Source organism: Gorilla gorilla, chromosome 1 (genome assembly GCF_029281585.2).
Source record: "Gorilla gorilla gorilla isolate KB3781 chromosome 1, NHGRI_mGorGor1-v2.1_pri, whole genome shotgun sequence".
Classification (NCBI taxonomy): Eukaryota; Metazoa; Chordata; class Mammalia; order Primates; family Hominidae; genus Gorilla; species Gorilla gorilla.
Genome location: NC_073224.2, coordinates 12,089,005 through 12,110,330, shown reverse-complemented (window position 1 = coordinate 12,110,330; position 21,326 = coordinate 12,089,005). Strand labels below are relative to the sequence as shown.

The following is a 21,326-nucleotide window of genomic DNA, read 5'->3' as shown; positions in this document are numbered from 1 at the left end:
CTGATGGGCATGGAGTTTCTTTTGGGGTGATAAAATGTTCTAAAATCGATTGTGGTAATAGTTGCACAACTCCGTGAATGTACTAAAAACTATTCAATTGTATTCTTTTGGTGGGTGAATTCTATGGTGTGTGGATGATCTTTATAAAGTTGTTATTTTAGAAAAAAATATATCATCCAAGTCATATTTTAGCCCAGTCTGGAGGGAACAAGAGAGTGGGAAGTGAAGGCCATTCAGGCAAACAGGACAGAGTCACAAAGGCACTGTTCCGTGTGTACCTGGAGGGCACAAGCGGGTGCAACAGATGAGGAGGGAAAGACAGAGCCCCACAAAACTGAAATGACGTGCCAGAAGTGACTGTAAGGTCCTTAAAGTCAGGGTCTTAGCTTACCCTTCATTGTGTGTCCGGTACTCGGCACAGAGGAGACCTACCACAGATATTTGTCTGTTGATTGAGTGAATGCATAGTGAGCTAAGAACAAACCTTGAATACTTAGTGATAGTATCTAAATGAGATGACTGAGCTTCTCACTCCTAGGTCAGTCTTTGTTGTGCTATGTCTGATGGAAAGTTTTAGAATTAAGATGAGAATAACTCCTTTTATAATGATACTCATATTTTAGCAGTTACATGTGTTGAAAATGTTTGATCAGTCTTTTTTATATTTAGTTGTTCTAGTAAGTATGTAATGGTATCTCATTGTGGTTTTAATTTTCATTTCCCTAGTGATGAATGGTACTGAGCATTTTTTCAGATGCTTTTCTTCTGTCCATATATCTTCTTCACATATATCCACTGCTACCATCTAGTTCAAGGTACTGTCGTCTTCAGCTGTGTTATTGCAACAGTCTCTTTTTTTTTTTTTTTTTTTTGAGGTGGTGTCTCGCTCTGTCACCTAGGCTGGAGTGCAGTGGCGCGATCTCAGCTCACTGCAAACTCCGCCTCCTGGGTTCACGCCATTCTCCTGCCTCAGCCTCCCTAGTATCTGGGACTACAGGCACCCGCCACTATGCCTGGCTAATTTTTTTTTATCTGTATTTTTAGTAGAGATGGGGTTTCACCGTGTTAGCCAGGATGGTCTCGATCTCTTGAGCTTGTGATCTGCCCACTTCGACCTCCCAAAATGCTGGGATTACAGGCGTGAGCCCCCATGCCCGGCCAGCAACAGTCTCTTAACTGGGGCTCCCTGCTTCTCCTCATCTAGCCTCTTCACAGCATAAGGGCCAGAGAAAGTCTGTTAAACCTTTATCAGCCAGGTGAGGTAGCTCACTCCTGTAATCCCAGCACTTTGGGAGGCCGAGGCAGGTGAATCAGGAGGTCAGGAGTTCAAGACCAGCCTGGCTAAAATGGTGAAACCCTGTCTCTACTAAAAATATAAAAATTAGCCAGGCGCGGTGGCAGGTGCCTATAGTCCCAGCTACTCAGGAGGCTGAGGCAGGAGAATCGTTTGAACCCGGGTGGTGGAGGTTGCGGTGAGCCGAGATTGTGCCACTGCACCCCAGCCTGGGCAATAGAGTGAGACTCCATCTCAAAACAAAACAAAACAAAACAAAAAAACAAACAAAAAACAACCTATGTCTGATCTTGTCACCCTTCTGAAACCATCCAGTGGTTCCTACCTCAGTAGCAGTCAAAGGCAAAGTCAAACAGTGACCCCTCATGGCACGCATCTGCTGACCTACAACTGGGCAGTGAATATAGACATTTGCATTTACCTGTCTGGAACTTGGTCATTTCCGTTTGGGCCTGTTGTGTCAGCTTGTCCGAGCTCTCTTGGATCCTCTTTTCAACATATTGCCATAATAAATTATTCCTCTCAGGTTTATGTCACTGGTTAGCAAGGTGCTAACCAGTCTGCCCCCACAACCACTTCAGAGCCTTTGGACTCGCTTTTTTCTTCGCCGGGTTCTCTGGGATATCCTGTGGATCACAAAATAACCCTCCAAGTCATCGCTGAAATCATGTGTGTGAGACTTTCCTGACTACCTTGTTTTATGTTGTAAACCAGTTTCCGAGTACTCCTGCCCCCTTTCTGCTTTATTTTACTCCATATCTTACTCATTTGTTTATTGTCATCTTTCCTTACCACAACCTTAGCTTCATAAAGTTATGCCCTCTTTAGTTCATACTCAACACATTTGCGAAAGCAAAACGTGAATTGCATTGCATTGCTCTTCCATTTAGCAATTTGGAATGGCTTCCCATTTGCATTTAGAAACCTGAGTCCAAACTCCTTTCTACAGTTTATAAGGCCCTGCATAATCTCCCCACTGCCTGTCTTTCCACCCTCTTCTCATCCACCCTTCCCCTGTCCATTCAGTGGAGCCTCCGTGGTTTGCCTTTAGCTTCTCAGACATGCCACGGCCTTTGGACAAACATCTTCCACATATATTCTTTCCCACTCTTCCTTTGCTTAACCAGCTCTTTTTCTTTCTTTTGGTTTCCAATTCAATGTCTCTACTTCACTGGCTACTAATGTATACTCTGTTATTCTCTCACAGCACCTCATTCCCCTCCTTCATGGAGCTTATTATAAGTTTTTTATTATTTTATTGTTCATTTGCTTTTAACAATCAGTTTCTTCCATTAAAATGTAGGTTGTTTGAGGACAGAGACTTTTACTTGTCTTATTCTCTTTTGTATTCAGTGCCCCAGTGCCCTGATTGCAATTAGGGTCACAGTAACTGGATGGATAGGTGGGTGAAGAGATGGCCAAGTGACTGCCTCAAGTAACACACTAACTGGATGGATAGGTGGGTGAAGAGATGGCCAAGTGACTGCCTCAAGTAACACAGTAACTGGATGGATAGGTGGGTAAAGAGATGGCCAAGTGACTGCCTCAAGTAACACAGTAACTGGATGGATAGGTGGGTGAAGAGATGGCCAAGTGACTGCCTCAAGTAACACAGTAACTGGATGGATAGGTGGGTGAAGAGATGGCCAAGTGACTGCCTCAAGTAACACAGTAACTGGATGGATAGGTGGGTGAAGAGATGGCCAAGTGACTGCCTCAAGTAACACAGTAACTGGATGGATAGGTGGGTCAAGAGATGGCCAGTTGACTGCCTCAAGTAACACAGTAACTGGATGGATAGGTGGGTGAAGAGATGGCCAAGTGACTGCCTCAAGTAACACAGTAACTGGATGGATAGGTGGGTGAAGAGATGGACAAGTGACTGCCTCAAGTAACACAGTAACTGGATGGATAGGTAGGTGAAGAGATGGCCAAGTGACTGCCTCAAGTAAATTTCTCATTTTACTACCCACTACCCGATGAATCTGAACAAGTTACTGAAAATGTGCAAGCTTCAGTTTTCCTCTTTGTAAAATGAGGATAGATACAATGTCTACCTTGTAGGATTTTGTAAAATTTTAGGTCATCTATGTTAACCTCATAGTACAATGCATGACATGTAATAATTGCTCAATACACACTAATATTTACTAGTTTTACTAATACTGTGATCCTTACCTTTTCCACCTTCATCTCTCTCCCATCTGTGTCCCATTTTATCACATTGCTTTCCAGAGTCATGATGATTACTGAATATGAGACTGCTAGTTTGAACTGCCCAGTGCATAGCAGTGGAGCTATTGCCTAAGCTTATGTTAATCTAGCATCAGAGCCAACTATCATTTGCCTTATTGTTTATCAAATATGTCTCATTGTAAATTCTTATTGAGCTTAAAATTCAATTAAAACCCCTCATGGCACGCATCTGCTGACCTACAACTGGGCGGTGAATATAGACATTTGCATTTACCTGTCTGGAACTTGGTCATTTTCGTTTGGGCCTGTCGTGTCAGCTTTTCCGAGCTCTCTTGGATCCTCTTTTCAACATATTGCCATAATAAATTCTTCCTCTGAGGTTTATGTCACAGACACATTTGATCAGCACATCGGTGGCATCCTCATTAAAGTCAGTGGTCTAAATAGTATAGCACAGAGAGCATCACAGAGCCTATGACCTGCAGCTTCCTTGTAATTTGATATTTGCTGTTCTGTCTTCCATATGATTTGTTCTAATTGATGTTTAAGAACCAGATCATGTTTATTTTTCTGTTTAAGAACCAGACCATTGCCTTCTTCAAAATAATTCTAGTCAAATAAAAAAATTATTTTTATGTCTACTGTGTATAAGTAGCTTGCTCAGATACCGACGAACCGTGTGACAGAAGCTTGCATTGATGGTGGGCAATGAGGAAATCGGGCATGGATGGCTAAGAAATCAAAGTGCCTTTGTAAATATGGAGCAGATTTGTAGTTTGGCAGGATATAAACCCGTGTTGGGAAACTCCCAATGAGAGGGCAAAATTGAAATGGGGCTGCCTGAAATTCCATTTTGTTCATCTAGATAACCTGGATAAATGGGCTAAATTGGAAATTTGAGTCTTAAAATCATTTTTTTGAGATTTCTCCTATTCATTCTATTGACTTACTCTCCATTTTAAAGTCTTTTGTCCTAATCATTTACCCTATATCTCTCTGTTCTATGCCTATTTTATTTTTCTTTATGAAAATGGGTGAAAGCAGGAATTTTGCTAGTTTTCTAATTATCACAGCATATAAATTCAGTAATGTATATGAAAGTGTTTTCTAAACTATGAAAAGCTGTATACATACATAGGAATAGAATGGTCAATAAATTGAAGAGATGAGTTTACTCCTTTGTATGTGGAAGCTGTTAATTTAAAATAACACATTCAAAATATTAGCTAAAAATCTATTTCACATTTTGGTGCTGCTTGCTAAAATTAGTTAGAAAATATAGGTTATTTTTGAGTTAAAACCAAGTTCAATAAATTCTTAAGTTCCTCAAATAGAATTTTACAGAAATATTTACATAACCCACAGCTAAAGTGAGTTTTCTAAAAACTCCCCATAAGGTGAGATCACGTACACCATGTCTCAGTACAGAAGGATTTTTTTTTCAATCAGTTATGTCTCTATAAATAAACCGAGTTTTGTTGTTAAAATTGCTGTTTCCTCTTCACATAAGAACATTTCATTAATTTTGGTGAAAACCTTCCAACAAAATAAGGTTAAATTGTCCAGTTTTCCAGTGGAAGAGGAATTATTTTGTGTCACCAACAAGCAGAGTAACAGCTTAAAGGTAAGTTGAACACAGACATGCTGTTTGGGTGGTCAGAATATTTTGCATCCAAGCATAAATGTTAGTAAGAGCCTACAGGTGAGAATGCTTTAGGTATGTTTTTAGTAATGCTTTACCTCTGCTACTCTCTTTAGGATTTGGGAACCAGTGCATTCATACTGATGTTCTCTGTAATTAGGTACACCAAGGAGCAACAGAAACTAGGTGGGTAGGTAGGTAGAGAGGGGTGACCTCAGCCAGAGCCGGTGTGTTTGTATAGGCAAGAAGAGGAGCTGTATTCCATGGTCTCAACTATTAAGTGATCCAGACTACAAGAATATGACTTCCTTTTCTCAGTTGTTTGAAGTTCATTTAGCGAAAAATTAAAATACAGTTTCCTACAAAACAAAATCATTTAGTTTGAACTGGAAAAACATTTGAGGTTTTCTTGGTTTGAGAGAAAATAAACATTTTCTTTTGTCCTAGCACCTATACCAAACAGTAATATTGACAAAAACCAAACCTAAGAAAATGCATTTTTTTCCTCTAAATTAAGAAATAGTATGTATGGCTTTAAGATGCTGCTTAAAAAAAAAGAGTAAGTCTTACATTTGTTCTAGTTGTCAGAGATTGACAGAACTGATAAGAGAATAAAAGAGCAAAACGAAAAAGTTCTTGTTGATTAACAGTTGTCTGAGGAGAAACAGACGATATGTTTTCTTTATTGCATTGAAAAGTTAATTATTGCCAATAGAAGCTTATTTATGCTTGTAACTGAGTTAGCGTTGTGGCTTGGCATTATTCCACATTTGAAGGGAAATGGGTATCGGCGAAGAGTCTGGAGCTTGAGTTCTAGTACAGTTGAGTGGGCTTAGCGAGTGGTTTAACTTCACTGGATCCCACGTTCCCACCTGTAAAGTGAGGCGATAGATTAAGATGATGACTGAGGTGTCTTGCGTCCCTAACTGCATGTTTTTTTCCTAAAGGCCTATTTTGTTTTTTATGAAACAAAATATTTTATGTTCACAGGGGAGTTTACTCCCAAATGTTTTTGGGACCATTTAGATAGGAGTACACTTTAGAAAAAAATATAAGCAGCACAGTATTTAAAGAACAGAAATTGTATTTGCTAAGTAAATACTGTACATTGAAGTCTTGAAAGTTAGGTACAAAATAAGCCAAAAGTTTCATTGTATATTCCCTTTAGCAATCAGAATATTTGATTATTTTCTAGACAGTTTCTGTTAGGGTACCATTTGGTATAAGAGTTTTAATTTGTGATAGTAGAAAAGTAATAAAAATGGGTACACCATCTAAGAGATAAAATAGTTTTGCCAAAAATTGCCTTTTGTTCTGGTTAAGAATAAATGGGCCAATTTCTTTTACACAATAATTTTTAGTAGCAGATACCATATCTAAAAAACTATATTTACTATGGCAATAGTAGCAGACTAATTATCCAGCTTTATTTGGAAATTGTGACTTTTGTAGTTGTCAATACTTTTATATCTACACTGAAAAGTTTTTGGCTTTGAAAAGTATGCCTGCATGTATGTTGATTTTCCTGTAATTTTAGTATCTGGGAAAATATTCCATCTGAAGCATATGTAGAAGTATAGAAAATTGTTGAAATTCTGTTTTGAAATGACCTTTAGGCTGCTCTTCATTTAAGGTAATAGTGTCAATTTTGAACCAACTGTTTCAAAAACTTTATTTAATTTAGGATTATGAATGGCATCCTTGTTGGTTTTTAAGTATTTTTAACCTCATGATGAGAATCTGAGAGCATTGTAAATACATTTAATAATGAAAAAGATATTTTCTAAACTTGAAGTCAGTAATAAACTTCTTGTATTTAAATTGACTTATGAAGTTTTCTTAAGGCAAAATCAGTTATAACTTTATGAATAGCAATATTTTCAGTTCATTTAAATTTATTTTATTTTTATAGATAGTGAAAGCATCTTTATCTTATTTGAAAGTGCCTGTCATTCTCTTATTTATTAAGATTGCTTTAGTGTGGTTTTTATATTTAGTCTTGCTTTCCACTTGTGTTTAGCCATATTTCTACACATAGGGAATGGTGCAGGAGCTACACCACTGTAATTAGTAGTGGGCAATGTGACCAAGTTTTTTTAATCTTATATTTCAATATAATTTCAATGCAATTACTCTATTGAGTAATTAATAACTTTAATGTTTAGACATAAGTGAATATAATTAGCCCAAAATATAACAACATAATGTGAAAATGATGTTTAGACTTCACTTACTGAGTCCTGAAGCCCTAATATTAATACTTATAATTTCCTGCTGTAAATTTTTATGAAAACTAAATAAGAGTATCATAATAATTTCTGTTATTTACTGTAGCCCAGATGATTGTAAATTTGAGGAGGAAATGATGTACCTTAGATGGGTCACTGGACTTGCACTTGTTTTTTATCAAAATGATAGGGAATCAATTAATATTTTAATAGTTACAAAAGAAAGTGAAGAGTGAAATAGCTTGGATATTATTCATATATAGTGTGTATATGTGTGTGCACATATGTATATGTAGATATATATACACATATATATAACATTATCTGGCCATCTGGATCATATATATATATATATATATATATATATATATAATGTCTGGCACATTGCACATAGCAGGCACATAGTATGTGCTCAAAAATATTTATTGTATTGAATTGAGAGCTTGGGAAGGAATAGTTTAAGGGAATAAATTAACAGTTTGCTTTCCTAAACTGGAATTATTTTATTATATTTTATTTTTGCTTTTGGATGATTTTCTCAGTTGGCAAAAAAAACTATTTTCAAATGGTAATAAAACTCAATAACTGTAATGAATATTCCTTTTATTATGCTGTGATATGTTTTCCTGCATTTTGGGTAACTGTTTAAAGATAATTTTTCTTTGGTAATTCTTTTATCTACCAGCTTTTATACTTTTTAGATTTTTCATTTTTATTCGCCGTTGGAAAGACTACTTTTTTTATATGGAGATGTCCCACCAGAAAAGATTTTTTTCCTGGTTTTTTGCAGTTCATTTTGAAAGAAGCAACTCCAGGTTTATTTTTCATTTGAATACAGCTAGTGTAGCATGAGAAAATCCTTTTGAAGTGCTTTCAAAAGGATTAGGTCAGGGTTAGGTGTAGTTTTTTTTTTTTTACATAAAGTAAATTTAGAGTTGCTATTTTTAAAAATTGTGCCAATTTGTTAGCAAACACAGGTCAAAGGTACCTTTACACTGGTGACTTTCACCTCAGAAACAGTGCGGTGATCTTCACCAGTCACCCTCTTTCTGCTTTTCTGCCAAGGAAGGGATCATGGCTTGGTCTCAGGGAAGAAAGGAAGGAGTCCCAGTTTCTTCCTGGTACTTTTGTTTACTAATGTACCAAGGGCTATTTTATTAAATAGCATTATAAGTCAACTTGAATATATTACATATATTTAATATATGCATTCATATATAATATTAATATATTATTATATATGTATATCTTAAAATAGATGTATATATCTAAATATTATATGTAAATATACATGTGTATAAAATTAGTCTTATATATTAACATTTTAAGTGGAAAATGATTTTTTCTTTCATTAAATTGGAATGTCAAGTACATGGCTGACATAATTTCCTTCTAGAAAATAAGAAGCTGGCTAGACACAGTGGCTCATGCCTGTAATCCCAACACTTTGGGAGGTCAAGGCAGGAGGATCGCTTGAGCCCAGGAGTTCAGGACCAGCCTGGGCAACATGACAAAACCCCGTCTCTACAAAAAAAATACAAAAATTAGCCCAGCATGGTGACACACACGTGTAGTCCCAGCTACTTGGGAGGCTGAGGCATGAGAATCTCTTGAGCCAGGGAGGTTAAGGCTGAAGTGAACTGTAACCTCACCAGCCTGGGTGACACTAAGACAATGAGACCCTGTCTCAAAAAAAAGAAAAAAGAAAAGAAAAAGAAGAGAAAAGAAAAGAAGGGCCAAACTGTTACTTTTTTGAGCCTTTCTTTCTTTAGAAATCATAACATTTGGGTGGTCATAGCATATTAAAGGATTCCTTTTATATGTATACCAAGCAAAGGAATATAGGTCTACATTAGTCTTTTTAGTTATGTTCTCTCCACAAACATTATAAGACCATCATATTTAAATGTCCCAATATAGCATTTTATAGTATGTGCAGTAGAATAGATGCCATAGAATTACCAGCTTTGCAAAACAAGGAACTGCCAAATATCCAAAATGTTTTGAGTTTATTAACTTCGTTAACATAGCTCTTGTGATACAGCTCTGAACAAAACATAGAAACATTCTCTTGGATGATAGTTCATTTAGGTGGGTTTGTAAGTCATTGAGCACCATTCCTGGGATGTCTTTCCTACAGATACAGTAAACATTGTAGTCCTCCAGTAGTCAGATACTAAAAACAGTCAACTCCCAGCTGAGTGAGGGGGAAGAGCGGTATTAGGAAGCCGCTTTCAAAATCTGTACAGTGATATCAGACCCTTGATATTCGTAGGGACAAATCTAAGATCTTCACAAGTGAAGGCAAAAACAATGAATTTCTCCTAGTAAGTGTAGTAAGGTATAACGGGTCCCTTCAACCTCTGGAATGTTTATAAACATAGAATAAAAATTATTTGTGAAGCCAGTGAAATAAATCCTACTACTAAGATAAACTCAGTGTATTTCATCCCAGTGGAGTGACATTTCAGGAGGGGGTTATGTTCCAAGTTCAGCCTAAAAGGTTGAATATTGCATGTGACCAAATTACTTTAAAAAAATCTCATAAATTCCTCATAATTTAATGGTCTACATGGATTTGTCTGTATTGATTTTATGTGCACTTAGAGCCATATATTCCTGCCACATTGGAGACATTCATACCCTATCTCAAAGATTTTAACCCATATCATTTTCCTTTCGTTGTTGGGATAGATTGCTGTTGAATCAAATGGGGAGTCGATAAACAAGTTGACTTGTGTTTGGCAATGTTTGTGCTTTGTATGAAAAATATACGTGTTTCTTAGATGAAATTACCACATAGTGTTGTCAGATGGTCATACTATGAAAGGTACACATGTACTGTGACCGACCAAGGGCTCAGTGGAGTCATGTCTCACTCTTCATGCTCACTCCAAGGCATTCACTCATTGAGTTGAATGGTGGGTGGAGTCACCCATACTTCTTCCATTTATCTCTTTCTGTTACATGTTGCAACTCTACTATATGTTCCTATTGCAGTAACTATGAACCATCTGATTTTATGATGGTAATGTTTGAAGACAAGGATGAAATGTACCACATAGCAGGGTGATAAGAGATTGCATCTCTTGAGAGCCATTTACATCAAACTCAAGAGCAGAAACAGGGGACCTTAAAAGTAAGAAATGAAGGATACAACCTGGGCAAGAGACAGGTGTGCTTCTGAAGTGGTAGGTTTTTAACATTGTGATTGATGGCTGTCTTTTATAGTTCAGCTCTTGATACATTTTCTGGTATTGAACCAATGCAAAACTTATTGTCAGACAATTTTAAAACTCCACACCATTGACAGATGATAACTGGTGTGGTCAATAATTAGGAGATTTATATATTTGACTCCTTCATTATTTTAAGACTTTTCTATTTATTTCAACATTGTCTTTTTTCACTTCACCTCTTTTTACTCACAATTTCGGGTTGTCTTTATCCATTTCAATCTGTAATCTGAATCTACCTCTCCCAGTTACTCTTGGCGATATTCACATTACCCTAACAACTCTTTTGCAATGCATCATTTGAAAAATGTATCACCTCTCTTTTATAGCTTTCCAACAATCACATCTTATTTCAGATTTTTCCCTCATCCAGGGCTATCTTAATGTTCCTTTACACCTTTTATGTCTGCTCCTAGCATCAGCAGACATAAAAAGTCAAGATCTCTATCTGTGTATGCAAATATGTCAGCATACAATACCTTGAACATTGTTAATATTTTACTCATTTAGAACACTGAAAAAGCATGATAGGATTAGGGGCAGAAAAGGCCCTATATTATTTTAAAGAAAAAAAATTACAGATTTAATGAATGGCCTGATATTTTGTCTACGATGATTAGAAACTTACATTCATAAGAGTGCAAAGCAATTTTTTTTCCATTTTTAGCAAACATAAAGTCTTTATTAAACCTATCCCAAAAAAGTAGAGATATCACCTGAACTCATTTTTGTAAACTGACCACAGAGTTGTAATGATTCTTTTGCCTGGCATGACAGAACAGTGGTGTAAACTTGGCTTAGTCAAAAAGTCTGCTGTATTGTCGCAATGTAATACAGTCAGCTTTATATCAGATGTCTTAAATTCTTCTCTTCTTTAGACACATACTTTTAGAAAGGCACTTCTTTCTTGCCATAGTTCCATTTCATCTGTTTTGAACACTTGTTTTGGCTGAGAGCTACGTTAGCTCTGAGGAAGTGCTTCTGAATTTAAGTGATCAGTTGATGCCACTTCTGTTAACATTATGCAAAGAAAAAAGGTTTCTTAAAATTCCTTAAAGAATATTTGCTTAGAGTAAGGATTGATTAAATAGCCACATTGGAAGCAATTGGAAAACTGAAAAGTTCCACAAAAATGTTGCATATTTTATTGGGAAGGCTGAAAGGTTAAGTTGCACGTTGATTCTTAGGCTGGCGTGGAGTTCATCATGTTGTAAAAGGTGTAGACAGTGGGACTTGAGGCTAAACAAATCCAAACCTCAGGACGTCTTCAAGTCACTAGCCCTAAAGTCTCCTGCAGAAATGCTTCTTCAGAGTGAACCAGGACCAGGGCTTTGCACATTGAGATCCTTGTGTTTGGTAGCGTGATACTTGACCCATGTCATCTGGGTTGTATCTTCTCCTTTGTCTCTGTGCTATTTGTGTCTTCCACCTATGTCACATTATAGGCCAAGAGGTTTTAGAAGGCAGACTGTGTCATTTCCTCTTTATTTTCTCTTGTATCTAGGATTGTTTAGGGAGACAATATGGTGTAGTAGAAAGATTATAGGACTTGAAATCAGACTGACTCCGTTTTGAATCTCAGCTCTGCCACTGTATAATCTTATGTAAGTTACTTAACATCTGTGAGCTTCAGTTTTCTCATCTGTAAAACAGGAATAGGATACTTATTTTTATATGGTTGTCATGAACACAGAATGGAATTTTAAAATATAAAATGCTAAGACAGTGCTTGGTACATGGTAAGCACTCAAAAATGATAGCTGGTATCAGTGTTACTATTAAGTCCACAATAAAAGCATTAAGTCAGTGTTATGTGCAATCAACAATGGTAACCATGAACAGGATTTCTAGAATGGTATCAGCAACCTTCTGCATCTGCTACAGTGAAGGGGACAAGCATTTTTGGCTGTTTCTAAAATGAGTTACTACTTATAATATCCTTTTGTTCACATAGGCTGGTTCCCCAAGTGTCTAGCTTGGAGAATGAGTCTTAGAAATAAATTTTGCTGTATTCTAGACCAGTGCTATGCCAAAAAATTTTCTGTGATGATGAAAATATTTTATACCTGCACTTTCCAATATGGTAGCCATGGAATCACCATGTGGATACCAAGCACTTACACTGTGATTAATGCAAGTAAGGAACTAAATTCTTTAATTAGCTTAAATTTAAATAGCCAAAGCAAGCTAGTGCAGCTCTAGACAAAAATTTACTAATGATTTGACAAAATCAATTTTAACATCTATAAGTTAATAAAAGTATGAACTAGTAAATACTAAATTTCCGATGAGTTCATATTTTACACACACCGAACTTTATAGAAATGATTATTTTCTCCCAAGTGATAGATTATATGTTTCAATTTTCAGTATTATGTACTACCTTACTTTTGGAAATATATTCTTTGAATTCATCCATTGGCTTCTGAGTGATAAATTCACATTGTCAAAATTTGTCAGCCTCAAATCCACCAGTTCCTTCTTTTAACTTGTAAGGATTTTTGGATCTAGTCTTCTTACTGTTCTGTAATTTTTCTTCTCCCCATTCTCATCTTCTGTTACACAAACAAGTCACCTTATATTAAAGATGGTGAAATAATTTTTAAGTCACATAATGTTTACTAGCAGGAATAAATCACTACCATTGAGGTATTATAGTTTATGCTTCTTTTTCTTTCCAGGCAAATTTATCCTTTTGAATTAAGATGTTATATAATTTTTCAAATAGGTTTTGCATTCATTTCTTTGGATATTTTTTCTTAGGAAATCAGGAAAAATGTATAGTAGAATTTCTTTTAATGAAACTTTTTATTTGGTTCTACTTAATTTATGTAAAAATATATTTTAATTATCTGAAGTACAGAATGCTTCTCAAATTGTAGGATTGTGAAATCAATTTTATAGATTGAAGCAAGAAATTTTTTTTTAAGAAGTTGAATTGGACAGGCATAGTGGCTAATGCCTATAATCCCAACACTTTGAGAGGCTGAGGTGGGAGGATTGCTTGAACTCAGGAGTTAAAGACCAGCCTGCGCCATATAGCGAGACTTTGTCTCTACTAACAATTAAAAAAAAATTATCTGGGTATGGTGACACATGCCTGTAGTCTCAGCTACTTGGGAGCCATATATATATATATATATATATCTTAAGATATATATATCTTTATATATATATCTTGATATATATATATCTTTATATATATATCTTGATATATATATATCTTAAGATATATATATCTTGATATATATATATCTTAATATATATATATAAGATAAGATAAAATAAAAGAAGTAGAATAAAATAAGGTGGAATAGGAAATGTCAGAGCACATCACACATAGTAAGAGTTAATATTATTTCTTGAAATGCTTCTTACATTTATATGTGTGTGTGTCTCTGAATTGTGATTTAAAATGGATTTTTTACTGTGGATCTTGGCCAAAAAAATGTTTGAAAGCAACTGCATAATTTATTGTATGATGTGGTGGAGGCAGTGAAGTCAGAAGATCTGGTTCAAGGCTTGAGTGTACTGCTTTAGACAATTTTCAATGTCTTCAACCCAAAATTTCTTATATGTATAAACAGAGATACCTGCCCTATATGTTTCATGCAGTTGTTTCAAATATCAAATAAAATTCTAAGGTGATGTATAGTTGTAACACTCCTTATTCCTTTCAAGTAATAATTTTATATTGACAAAACTCAGTGGCTTGCACCAACAATCATGTATGTTTATATTTATGAGTCTGCAGGTCAGGTACGCTTTGGCTGATCTGTGCTGTATTTGACTGGGTGTTTCTGCTTCAGGTCGTGGGTTGTGCATTGTCTGGGCCATGGTTGGGGTTTGGGTCTGATCTCCATGTATTCTTTCTGTGGTCTAAGCCGAAGGGGCAGTGGCTACCCAGTACATACACTTCTCATGGTTAATCACCAGAACATGAGCTAAACATAAACCTATTTATGATTTTTGCTTACATTATAGCCATGCAAATTCCACTGGCCAAATGAAATTATATGGCTAAGCCCAAAGTCCCTGGGGAGACATAATGTATTCCACTCTCAGTGGAAGGGAGATGGGAGTGAATATTTGCTGAACAACAGTCTAAATAAACTATCATATTACCCCAAAACTTATTAAACCCACACGTTTATTAACTGCCTTATTCTTAAATATAAAAGGATAGCCAAGTATTATCCTGTATTTGAGGAAAACCTACAACATAATGGAAAGTCCAAATCAGACAGACAAGAAGGGAATGTGGAGGAAACTGAGGCAACATATAATAAGCAAAGGAAAACATTTAAATACTGTATATTCTAATAGGTAAAATATTATATTCATAGATTAAAATTAGCATGCTATGTAAAAAAGTGTCAATAAAAACAAGAAATAACTCATAGAAATACAAAATGGGTAGAAAATTTTCTTAACGTTCAAAATGAGGTGTCATCAGTCAAAGAAATCTTCCAGAAGTTACAATCAGAAGACAGAGATGGAAAATATAAGAAAATGAGATAATCAATCCAACAACTAATGTCCTGGAGCTAAAGTGTATGGCATTAAAATATTTTAAAATAGTAGAAGAAAACATCCTCAAACTGAAAAAAATAAGCCTTCAGATTGAAAAGGACTCACTGAAAACTGCGCACAAGGAATGAAAAACAGCTCCATTCCAAGATTCAGCATTGCAAAATTTCAAAATGACAAGGAAAAAGAGATGACTGTAAAAGTTTCCAGAAAGAAAAAAACGTAAATCATAGACCAAGTACTAAGAATCAGGATGGCCTAGGGATTTTCAGTTGTACTATTAGGATCTAGAAGACAGTGGAATAGTTCTTAAAAATCCTGAATGAAAACTAATTTCAAAATAGAGTTTTATACCCAGCCAAACAATCAAGTGTACGCATACAATAATAGCATTTTCTGGCAGGCGAATACTCGAAAATGTGTTTTTCGTGTACCTTTTCTTATTAAAGCTACCTGGAGATTGTACTTCGACCAAAAAAGGGAATAAATTGAGAAACATGATGACTTATGACACAGAAAACAGAGAACTCTAAAAGAGCATAGGGAAGGCTTGACACAAGATAGAGATCAACCAGGCCATACATAAGGTGCCAAGAAGGATATATCCAGTTCTTAAAAGAACATACACTTTATCTAATATGTGTGGTTATTTAAAAAAAATTATTGATGGTTGTTTAACAGATATGTTTGAATACTTGGGGGAAAATGTCAGTTATCTAGAAAAACAAACTATTAAAAAACTAGACAATTCTAGAAATAATAAAATGATACATAAGAAAATTAATTTAAACAAGATAATGCTTGTCTCAGCAGTGAGCAGATTTTTCATAATCATTATAGTAAATGAACTACTGACTAATGCTTTAACCAAAATCATTATATGGGAGCATGAGGTGGGTATGTAGGGTGGGTGGTGCGAGACCTAAATTGTCACCCTTCTTCACGTAAGAAAGGTCTAATATTGAAAACTTAAGAAATAGCAGTATAAGTTTGTCTTTTAAAAATATGAAGATAAACATCAGAAGAACTAATGGTGCATGCCATTGGAGATTAGGTTTGAAATCGGGGAGGTAGACCATGGGCACTGCTGTTCCTTGTTATGAGCCATTTAATACTATGTGACTTAAATTAGGCGCATTACTTTGATGGGCAAATTTAATCAACAATAAAAAGAAAGTTAACATATGCCCATGATTAAGAAAAAAACTTCCTACAGTGTGGAGGGATATAAATGAACAGCATCAAGTCTCCCTTTTCCAAATTCGATCCCCAGTACTGTTTTCTTGCAGTGACCACTTTTAACAGTTTCTACTTTGAGTTGTTCTGGTGGTTATAGTCATGACTTGAAAGATACATTTTGATAAGGTGTAAAGCTATCTGGACCTGCCTTTGCCCAGTTAGCCAAAAGATGGCCACATCAAACTGCACTGTAGACATGCAGGTTAATAGTGTGCTTTGAGAGTAATTTACAATTGGCCTATGGCTGTTGTTGGTCTTTCATCCCCAAGCTACTATATACAGCCAGGGAAGCAGCCCTGACCTAGTTGGGTGAGGCAAAGGGTTATCCTGCCAGTGGGAGCATGGCATTTCTGGCAAGAGATTTCTCTTCTAACGGTTGGACTTGGTGCCATGGCAGATTTTCCTGACTCAGGGAGTAAGTGTTGAGCCCTGGTCCAGCTGGTTAGATTATTTGTTGATTTTGATTATCTGCACCAATAAGCTCTTTCACTGGCATGGATAATCAGAAGCAGGCAGTAATTTTCCATCTTCCTAACAAAAATGCATTTCACATTTTGAAATTACAATAGATGAAGTTTTATTCAGTTTTCACCAAAATACTGCTTCATTGAGAAGGGGGAAGTTTTATGAATTAAATTGAGAACTCTTTAGAGATAGTCATATATTCTTAGGTGGGTCATTTTTTCTTGTCACTTTGCTGTTCTTGAAAGACAGAGGGAAAAATCAGTAATAATGATATTCGCTGTCTTTTATTCAGTTTTTACTATGTGCTAGGCACTCTGCTAAGTATTCCTAGCCTAATTTAATCTTCACAACAGCTTTAGAAGCTTGTTATCACTCCGATTTTAGAAGGAAGAAACTGTATAATAGTCTAATGACTTGTCCAAGGTCACAGAAAAGTGCCAGAGCTGTGTCTGGAGCCCTGATTTGTGTTGGCTGTTAGACCCATGTTCTTTACCTCTGTGTTTGGGCTGTTTTGGCAACGCAACCCTTGACTTTTTATTGCATGAGGAAAAGAAAGCAGCTAATTTGTACTTAAAACCTAATTACCAGTGTAAGGTACATACGTTGTTATTGTTGCATAGTGCTTACAAAAATTGTATCTTTTCTTTTTAAAAAAGTTTTGAATTTTATACATTTTCTATTACTGTCATTCTTTTGTCTTCTCTCAATTCAACATTCCGGAGTAATCTTTGGTCTTCTGATTCCTCTCCTTTTATTTCCATAAAATCACCATTTTCTCTTTATATTTCTGTTTTAAGTCTCTCCACTCCTCATGTCTGGAATACTGCAATTATCTTTTCATGGTCTCCCTTCCGCCATTCTTTGCCACCTTAAACTGATTGTACACATTGATCCAGTTTTCTCAAGCTCAACCTCTGTCATATTGCATACCTGTTTAAACCATTAATGTCACCCTATTATCTATAAGAAAAATGTAGCGTTATTAATCTACAATTAAAGAGCTTTCATAATGTGATCTAAAGTATCACTCCAGAGCTTTTGTGCCCTTACTTCTTTCTCACTTTTCTTGCTCATGCTAATATATCCCTCATCTGGCTACTGAGGCATGAATTTTCTCTATAACTCAGTTGGTGTTTTTATATGCTTTGCATTTTGATAGTCTTCTTGTGTATCTATGTCTCATTTACCCAGATGAATTATTAACTACTGAGTTTAGAGATGGGAACTCTGAATTCATCATATTATTTAGTATAGTTTCTTACATATAGGACTGTGTAAGAAAATTAATGAATAAATTTTTGAAGTTTTTAAGTTAACCTATAATTCCAATTCTGTATTTCTTTGCTTTTGTTAATTTTATAAATGTTAAACAATACAAATTTAATAGTCTTTATTATTTTTATCTCTTTAATTATATTTAATTATGAAATTGGAAATATATGGGTATAACTTTAATAACACAGTATTTTAAAGAAATAAGTCAGTTTAACTTAGTATTCCAATTTGAAAGATACAGAAAATCTACACTGAATGAAAATGATACAATTATTTCATAGTTTTTCAAATAAGCCAATATTTGAGAACTGTACTAAGTTATTGCTGGTTAATGTATGGTTTTGATGGAGATAAACTGAATATTTATACTGTTATGAATACAAGAAAAAATGTAAATGAATTATTTAATTTATCTTCCATGATGTATCAAATGTAGTTGGAGATTGTTCAGAATATTGAATAAGGACATGAGGAAATTTGGAAGTTTATTTAAATACTAAATTTAAATCCCTCTACTTACACATGATTTTGTTTTCCAAAAGGAGGTTGCAATTTTTTCTGTATCAAATTTGCTTCTTGCTTTCTGCTGAATTTGAAAATGTTTCTGCCCTTTCTTTTTTTTTTCTTGTTTTAATAGCCTAAATATTTTTAGAGGTTCATCTTTTATATTCTTTGGCTTAATTTTACAGATGTTCTATTGATAAATATTTCTACTTTAATATATAAATTATTTAAAATTATGGCCTATATAAGGTATTTTTGCTTTGAAATATTTGAGTTTCAGTAAGATAAGGATAATTTCATCCCGAAACCAAAAAATAAACCTTCATAAATTTTATATATTCATATTTGTCTTAGAGTGTTCTTGTTGACTTTTTAAATTGCAAATTTAAATGGAAATATTATTTTAGCTCAGAAATCTCATACACTCTCAATGCTTACATTTCTCATGCTTTTTTTTTTCCTGGATTATTTTTTCCAAGTAATATTGAACATCATAATCATGCCATTTTTTACACCTCACATTTTTCAAAAATCTCTCTTAAATTATTTATTTTACCTTTAATTTGGGTTTCAAAACACCCAAATGAAGCCATAAATTTATCTTTTAGAATAAAAAGTACATACTTGATGTAAATCACTGCATGTGTCTGATTGAATCTCACACAAAAATGTTACATTTTAAAGGCAGTGGTATTTTAAGTAAATATTACTTTTTAAAGGGAACAACTCTTAGAATGAAAGTGCAATTATCCACTTTGACTACTCTCATTTAATCATTTCATTTTTAAAATTAGATTTCATTTTACAATCCAAAATAAAACCTCATTCATGTGCATTTTTGGATGTGCTAATTCCTTTTGTCATAAAATGGAAGCTAGCCTAAATTTTCTAATAATTTTTTATCACATTGAAATTCATGGCAAAAAATAAAAATGAGCTAATTTTGAATTCAAGTGCATGTATTTTATATGGATGCTTTTTCCCCTTCTCTCTACCTAAGGAAATAGAGAAATTGAGAATAGAACTGGGTGAAAGCAAACAACACTTGGAACAGGAGCAGCAGAAGGCAGCCCGGGCCAGAGAGGAGTGCCTGAGACTAACAGAACTGCTGGGCGAATCCGAGCACCAACTGCACCTCACCAGGTACTCCCTAATCCCATTATGCGCCATAGCACCGATTTCATTCCACTGAGTTTTGCCACAGGCTTCCAAACAGTTGTTAGAGTTAGTCTTAGTCATTCAATTCACACATAGCTTTCAGGCATATTAAGAAAAGTGGAGATGTGGTAAGCAAAACACCCAGACATGTGAATGATAAGTGTGGCAGGGAATTACTGATAGATTACAAAACCTTTCATCTACAATGCTCAAATATTTAGGTGATTCTCTACCAATATAAGCAAAATGACATATTTCTCCTACCACCACTACTACCTCTTCTGCTAATTCTACGTCTAATAAAAATCTTGAACTGAAGGATGTGAGGAATTCATTTAGGAAAATAATAAAATACTGTCAGTGGTGAGAGAGACAAAGTAAATAAATTGTAAGATGCAAATTGAAATGGAACTGATACAAAATAAGGAATCTGCATCCTAAGGAGGTGTAAAATTTCGAGATGAAATAGATTGGCACTGCTCATGTTCAAATCATTATTATAACCAGGCTTACACCATTGAGGTTTCAAATTACTTCATTTCCATCATGAGATTTTGTGATGTGATCATCATTGTCATCAACTTTAGTAAATATGTAGCTCGGCCCTAAATTACAGTAAGACTCTTTAGGTTGTAAGCATTGTGAATTTGCTGCATTGGAAAAAAACACACACACACATACACACACACACACACACATAAATACACACATGGAAAGAAAAATTCAAAAGAGAAAGTAGATATTTCACTTTATCATATGTGGTTTCTTTTCACTTTGAGTTTTATTACGATTTTGCAGTGTTCACATCAAGCCTTTGGGGTTGCTCAGTTGTTAGAGTTTTTCAGTTTTTAGAGAGAACTTTGTTTAAATAAACATGTAAGTTTATGATATTTGGTTTGGTTTATAAATTAGAAAAACATTGGTCTTCCAATCATAGTAATATGTTGAATTTAAACTATGAAAGGGGACTGATCCCTTTTACATTAAATATGACAATGTAATTCTGAGCACGGTATGCTAACAGATGGAGAAAAGCACCACTTGAACAGCCTGCGTTTGGAGAAAAAAATATTCTAGAGGTTGGTGAACCTCCCAAAGTTTTGGGTGAGTGTTAAGATGCCTCTGGTTCTGTTAAAATCAAACCTTGTATAAAACATTTTGTTATGATAATGTTCCAAATGATTTGACATTTTCCCTTTTAAACAATATAAGAAAGAGGAAAGAAAGAGAAAGCAAAGAAAGAAAATAAATTATTAATACATGTATGGTATCTAGAAAAAAATCCTAATAGATGAAACACATATATGAGAAAAAAATTGCTTAATATTGCAGAATAATAACTGTTCTTTTAATGCTCATTTAAAGTATTGTCATTGTAGAACTGAGAACATAACATTAGCATAATTCCTGTGGCTATTTAATCTTAGAAGTTTCAGAATTTAGCTTCATCGTGGTAATGTTAATAGTTTTTCTTTTCTGTCAGACTTCTATTCAGAGCCAACCATTTGTGTGCTAAGCACTGCTAAACCTCAGAAATAGGACAGCTTTTAATGTCTCAG

The 21,326-nt window shown here is 34.9% G+C and overlaps 1 protein-coding gene across 17 annotated transcripts in view; it reads left to right on the top strand.

Moving 5' to 3' along the window:
- The window catches only part of SDCCAG8 (SHH signaling and ciliogenesis regulator SDCCAG8), a 245,554-nt gene that overhangs the window by 103,280 nt on the left and 120,948 nt on the right, over window positions 1–21,326 (top strand). For all 17 annotated transcript variants that reach the window (XM_055380726.2, XM_004028678.5, XM_055380741.2 and 14 more), the window contains one exon: window positions 19,610–19,752. In XM_055380726.2, the coding sequence (XP_055236701.2) occupies window positions 19,610–19,752 (143 nt within the window). The remainder of the gene's footprint in view (window positions 1–19,609; window positions 19,753–21,326) is intronic.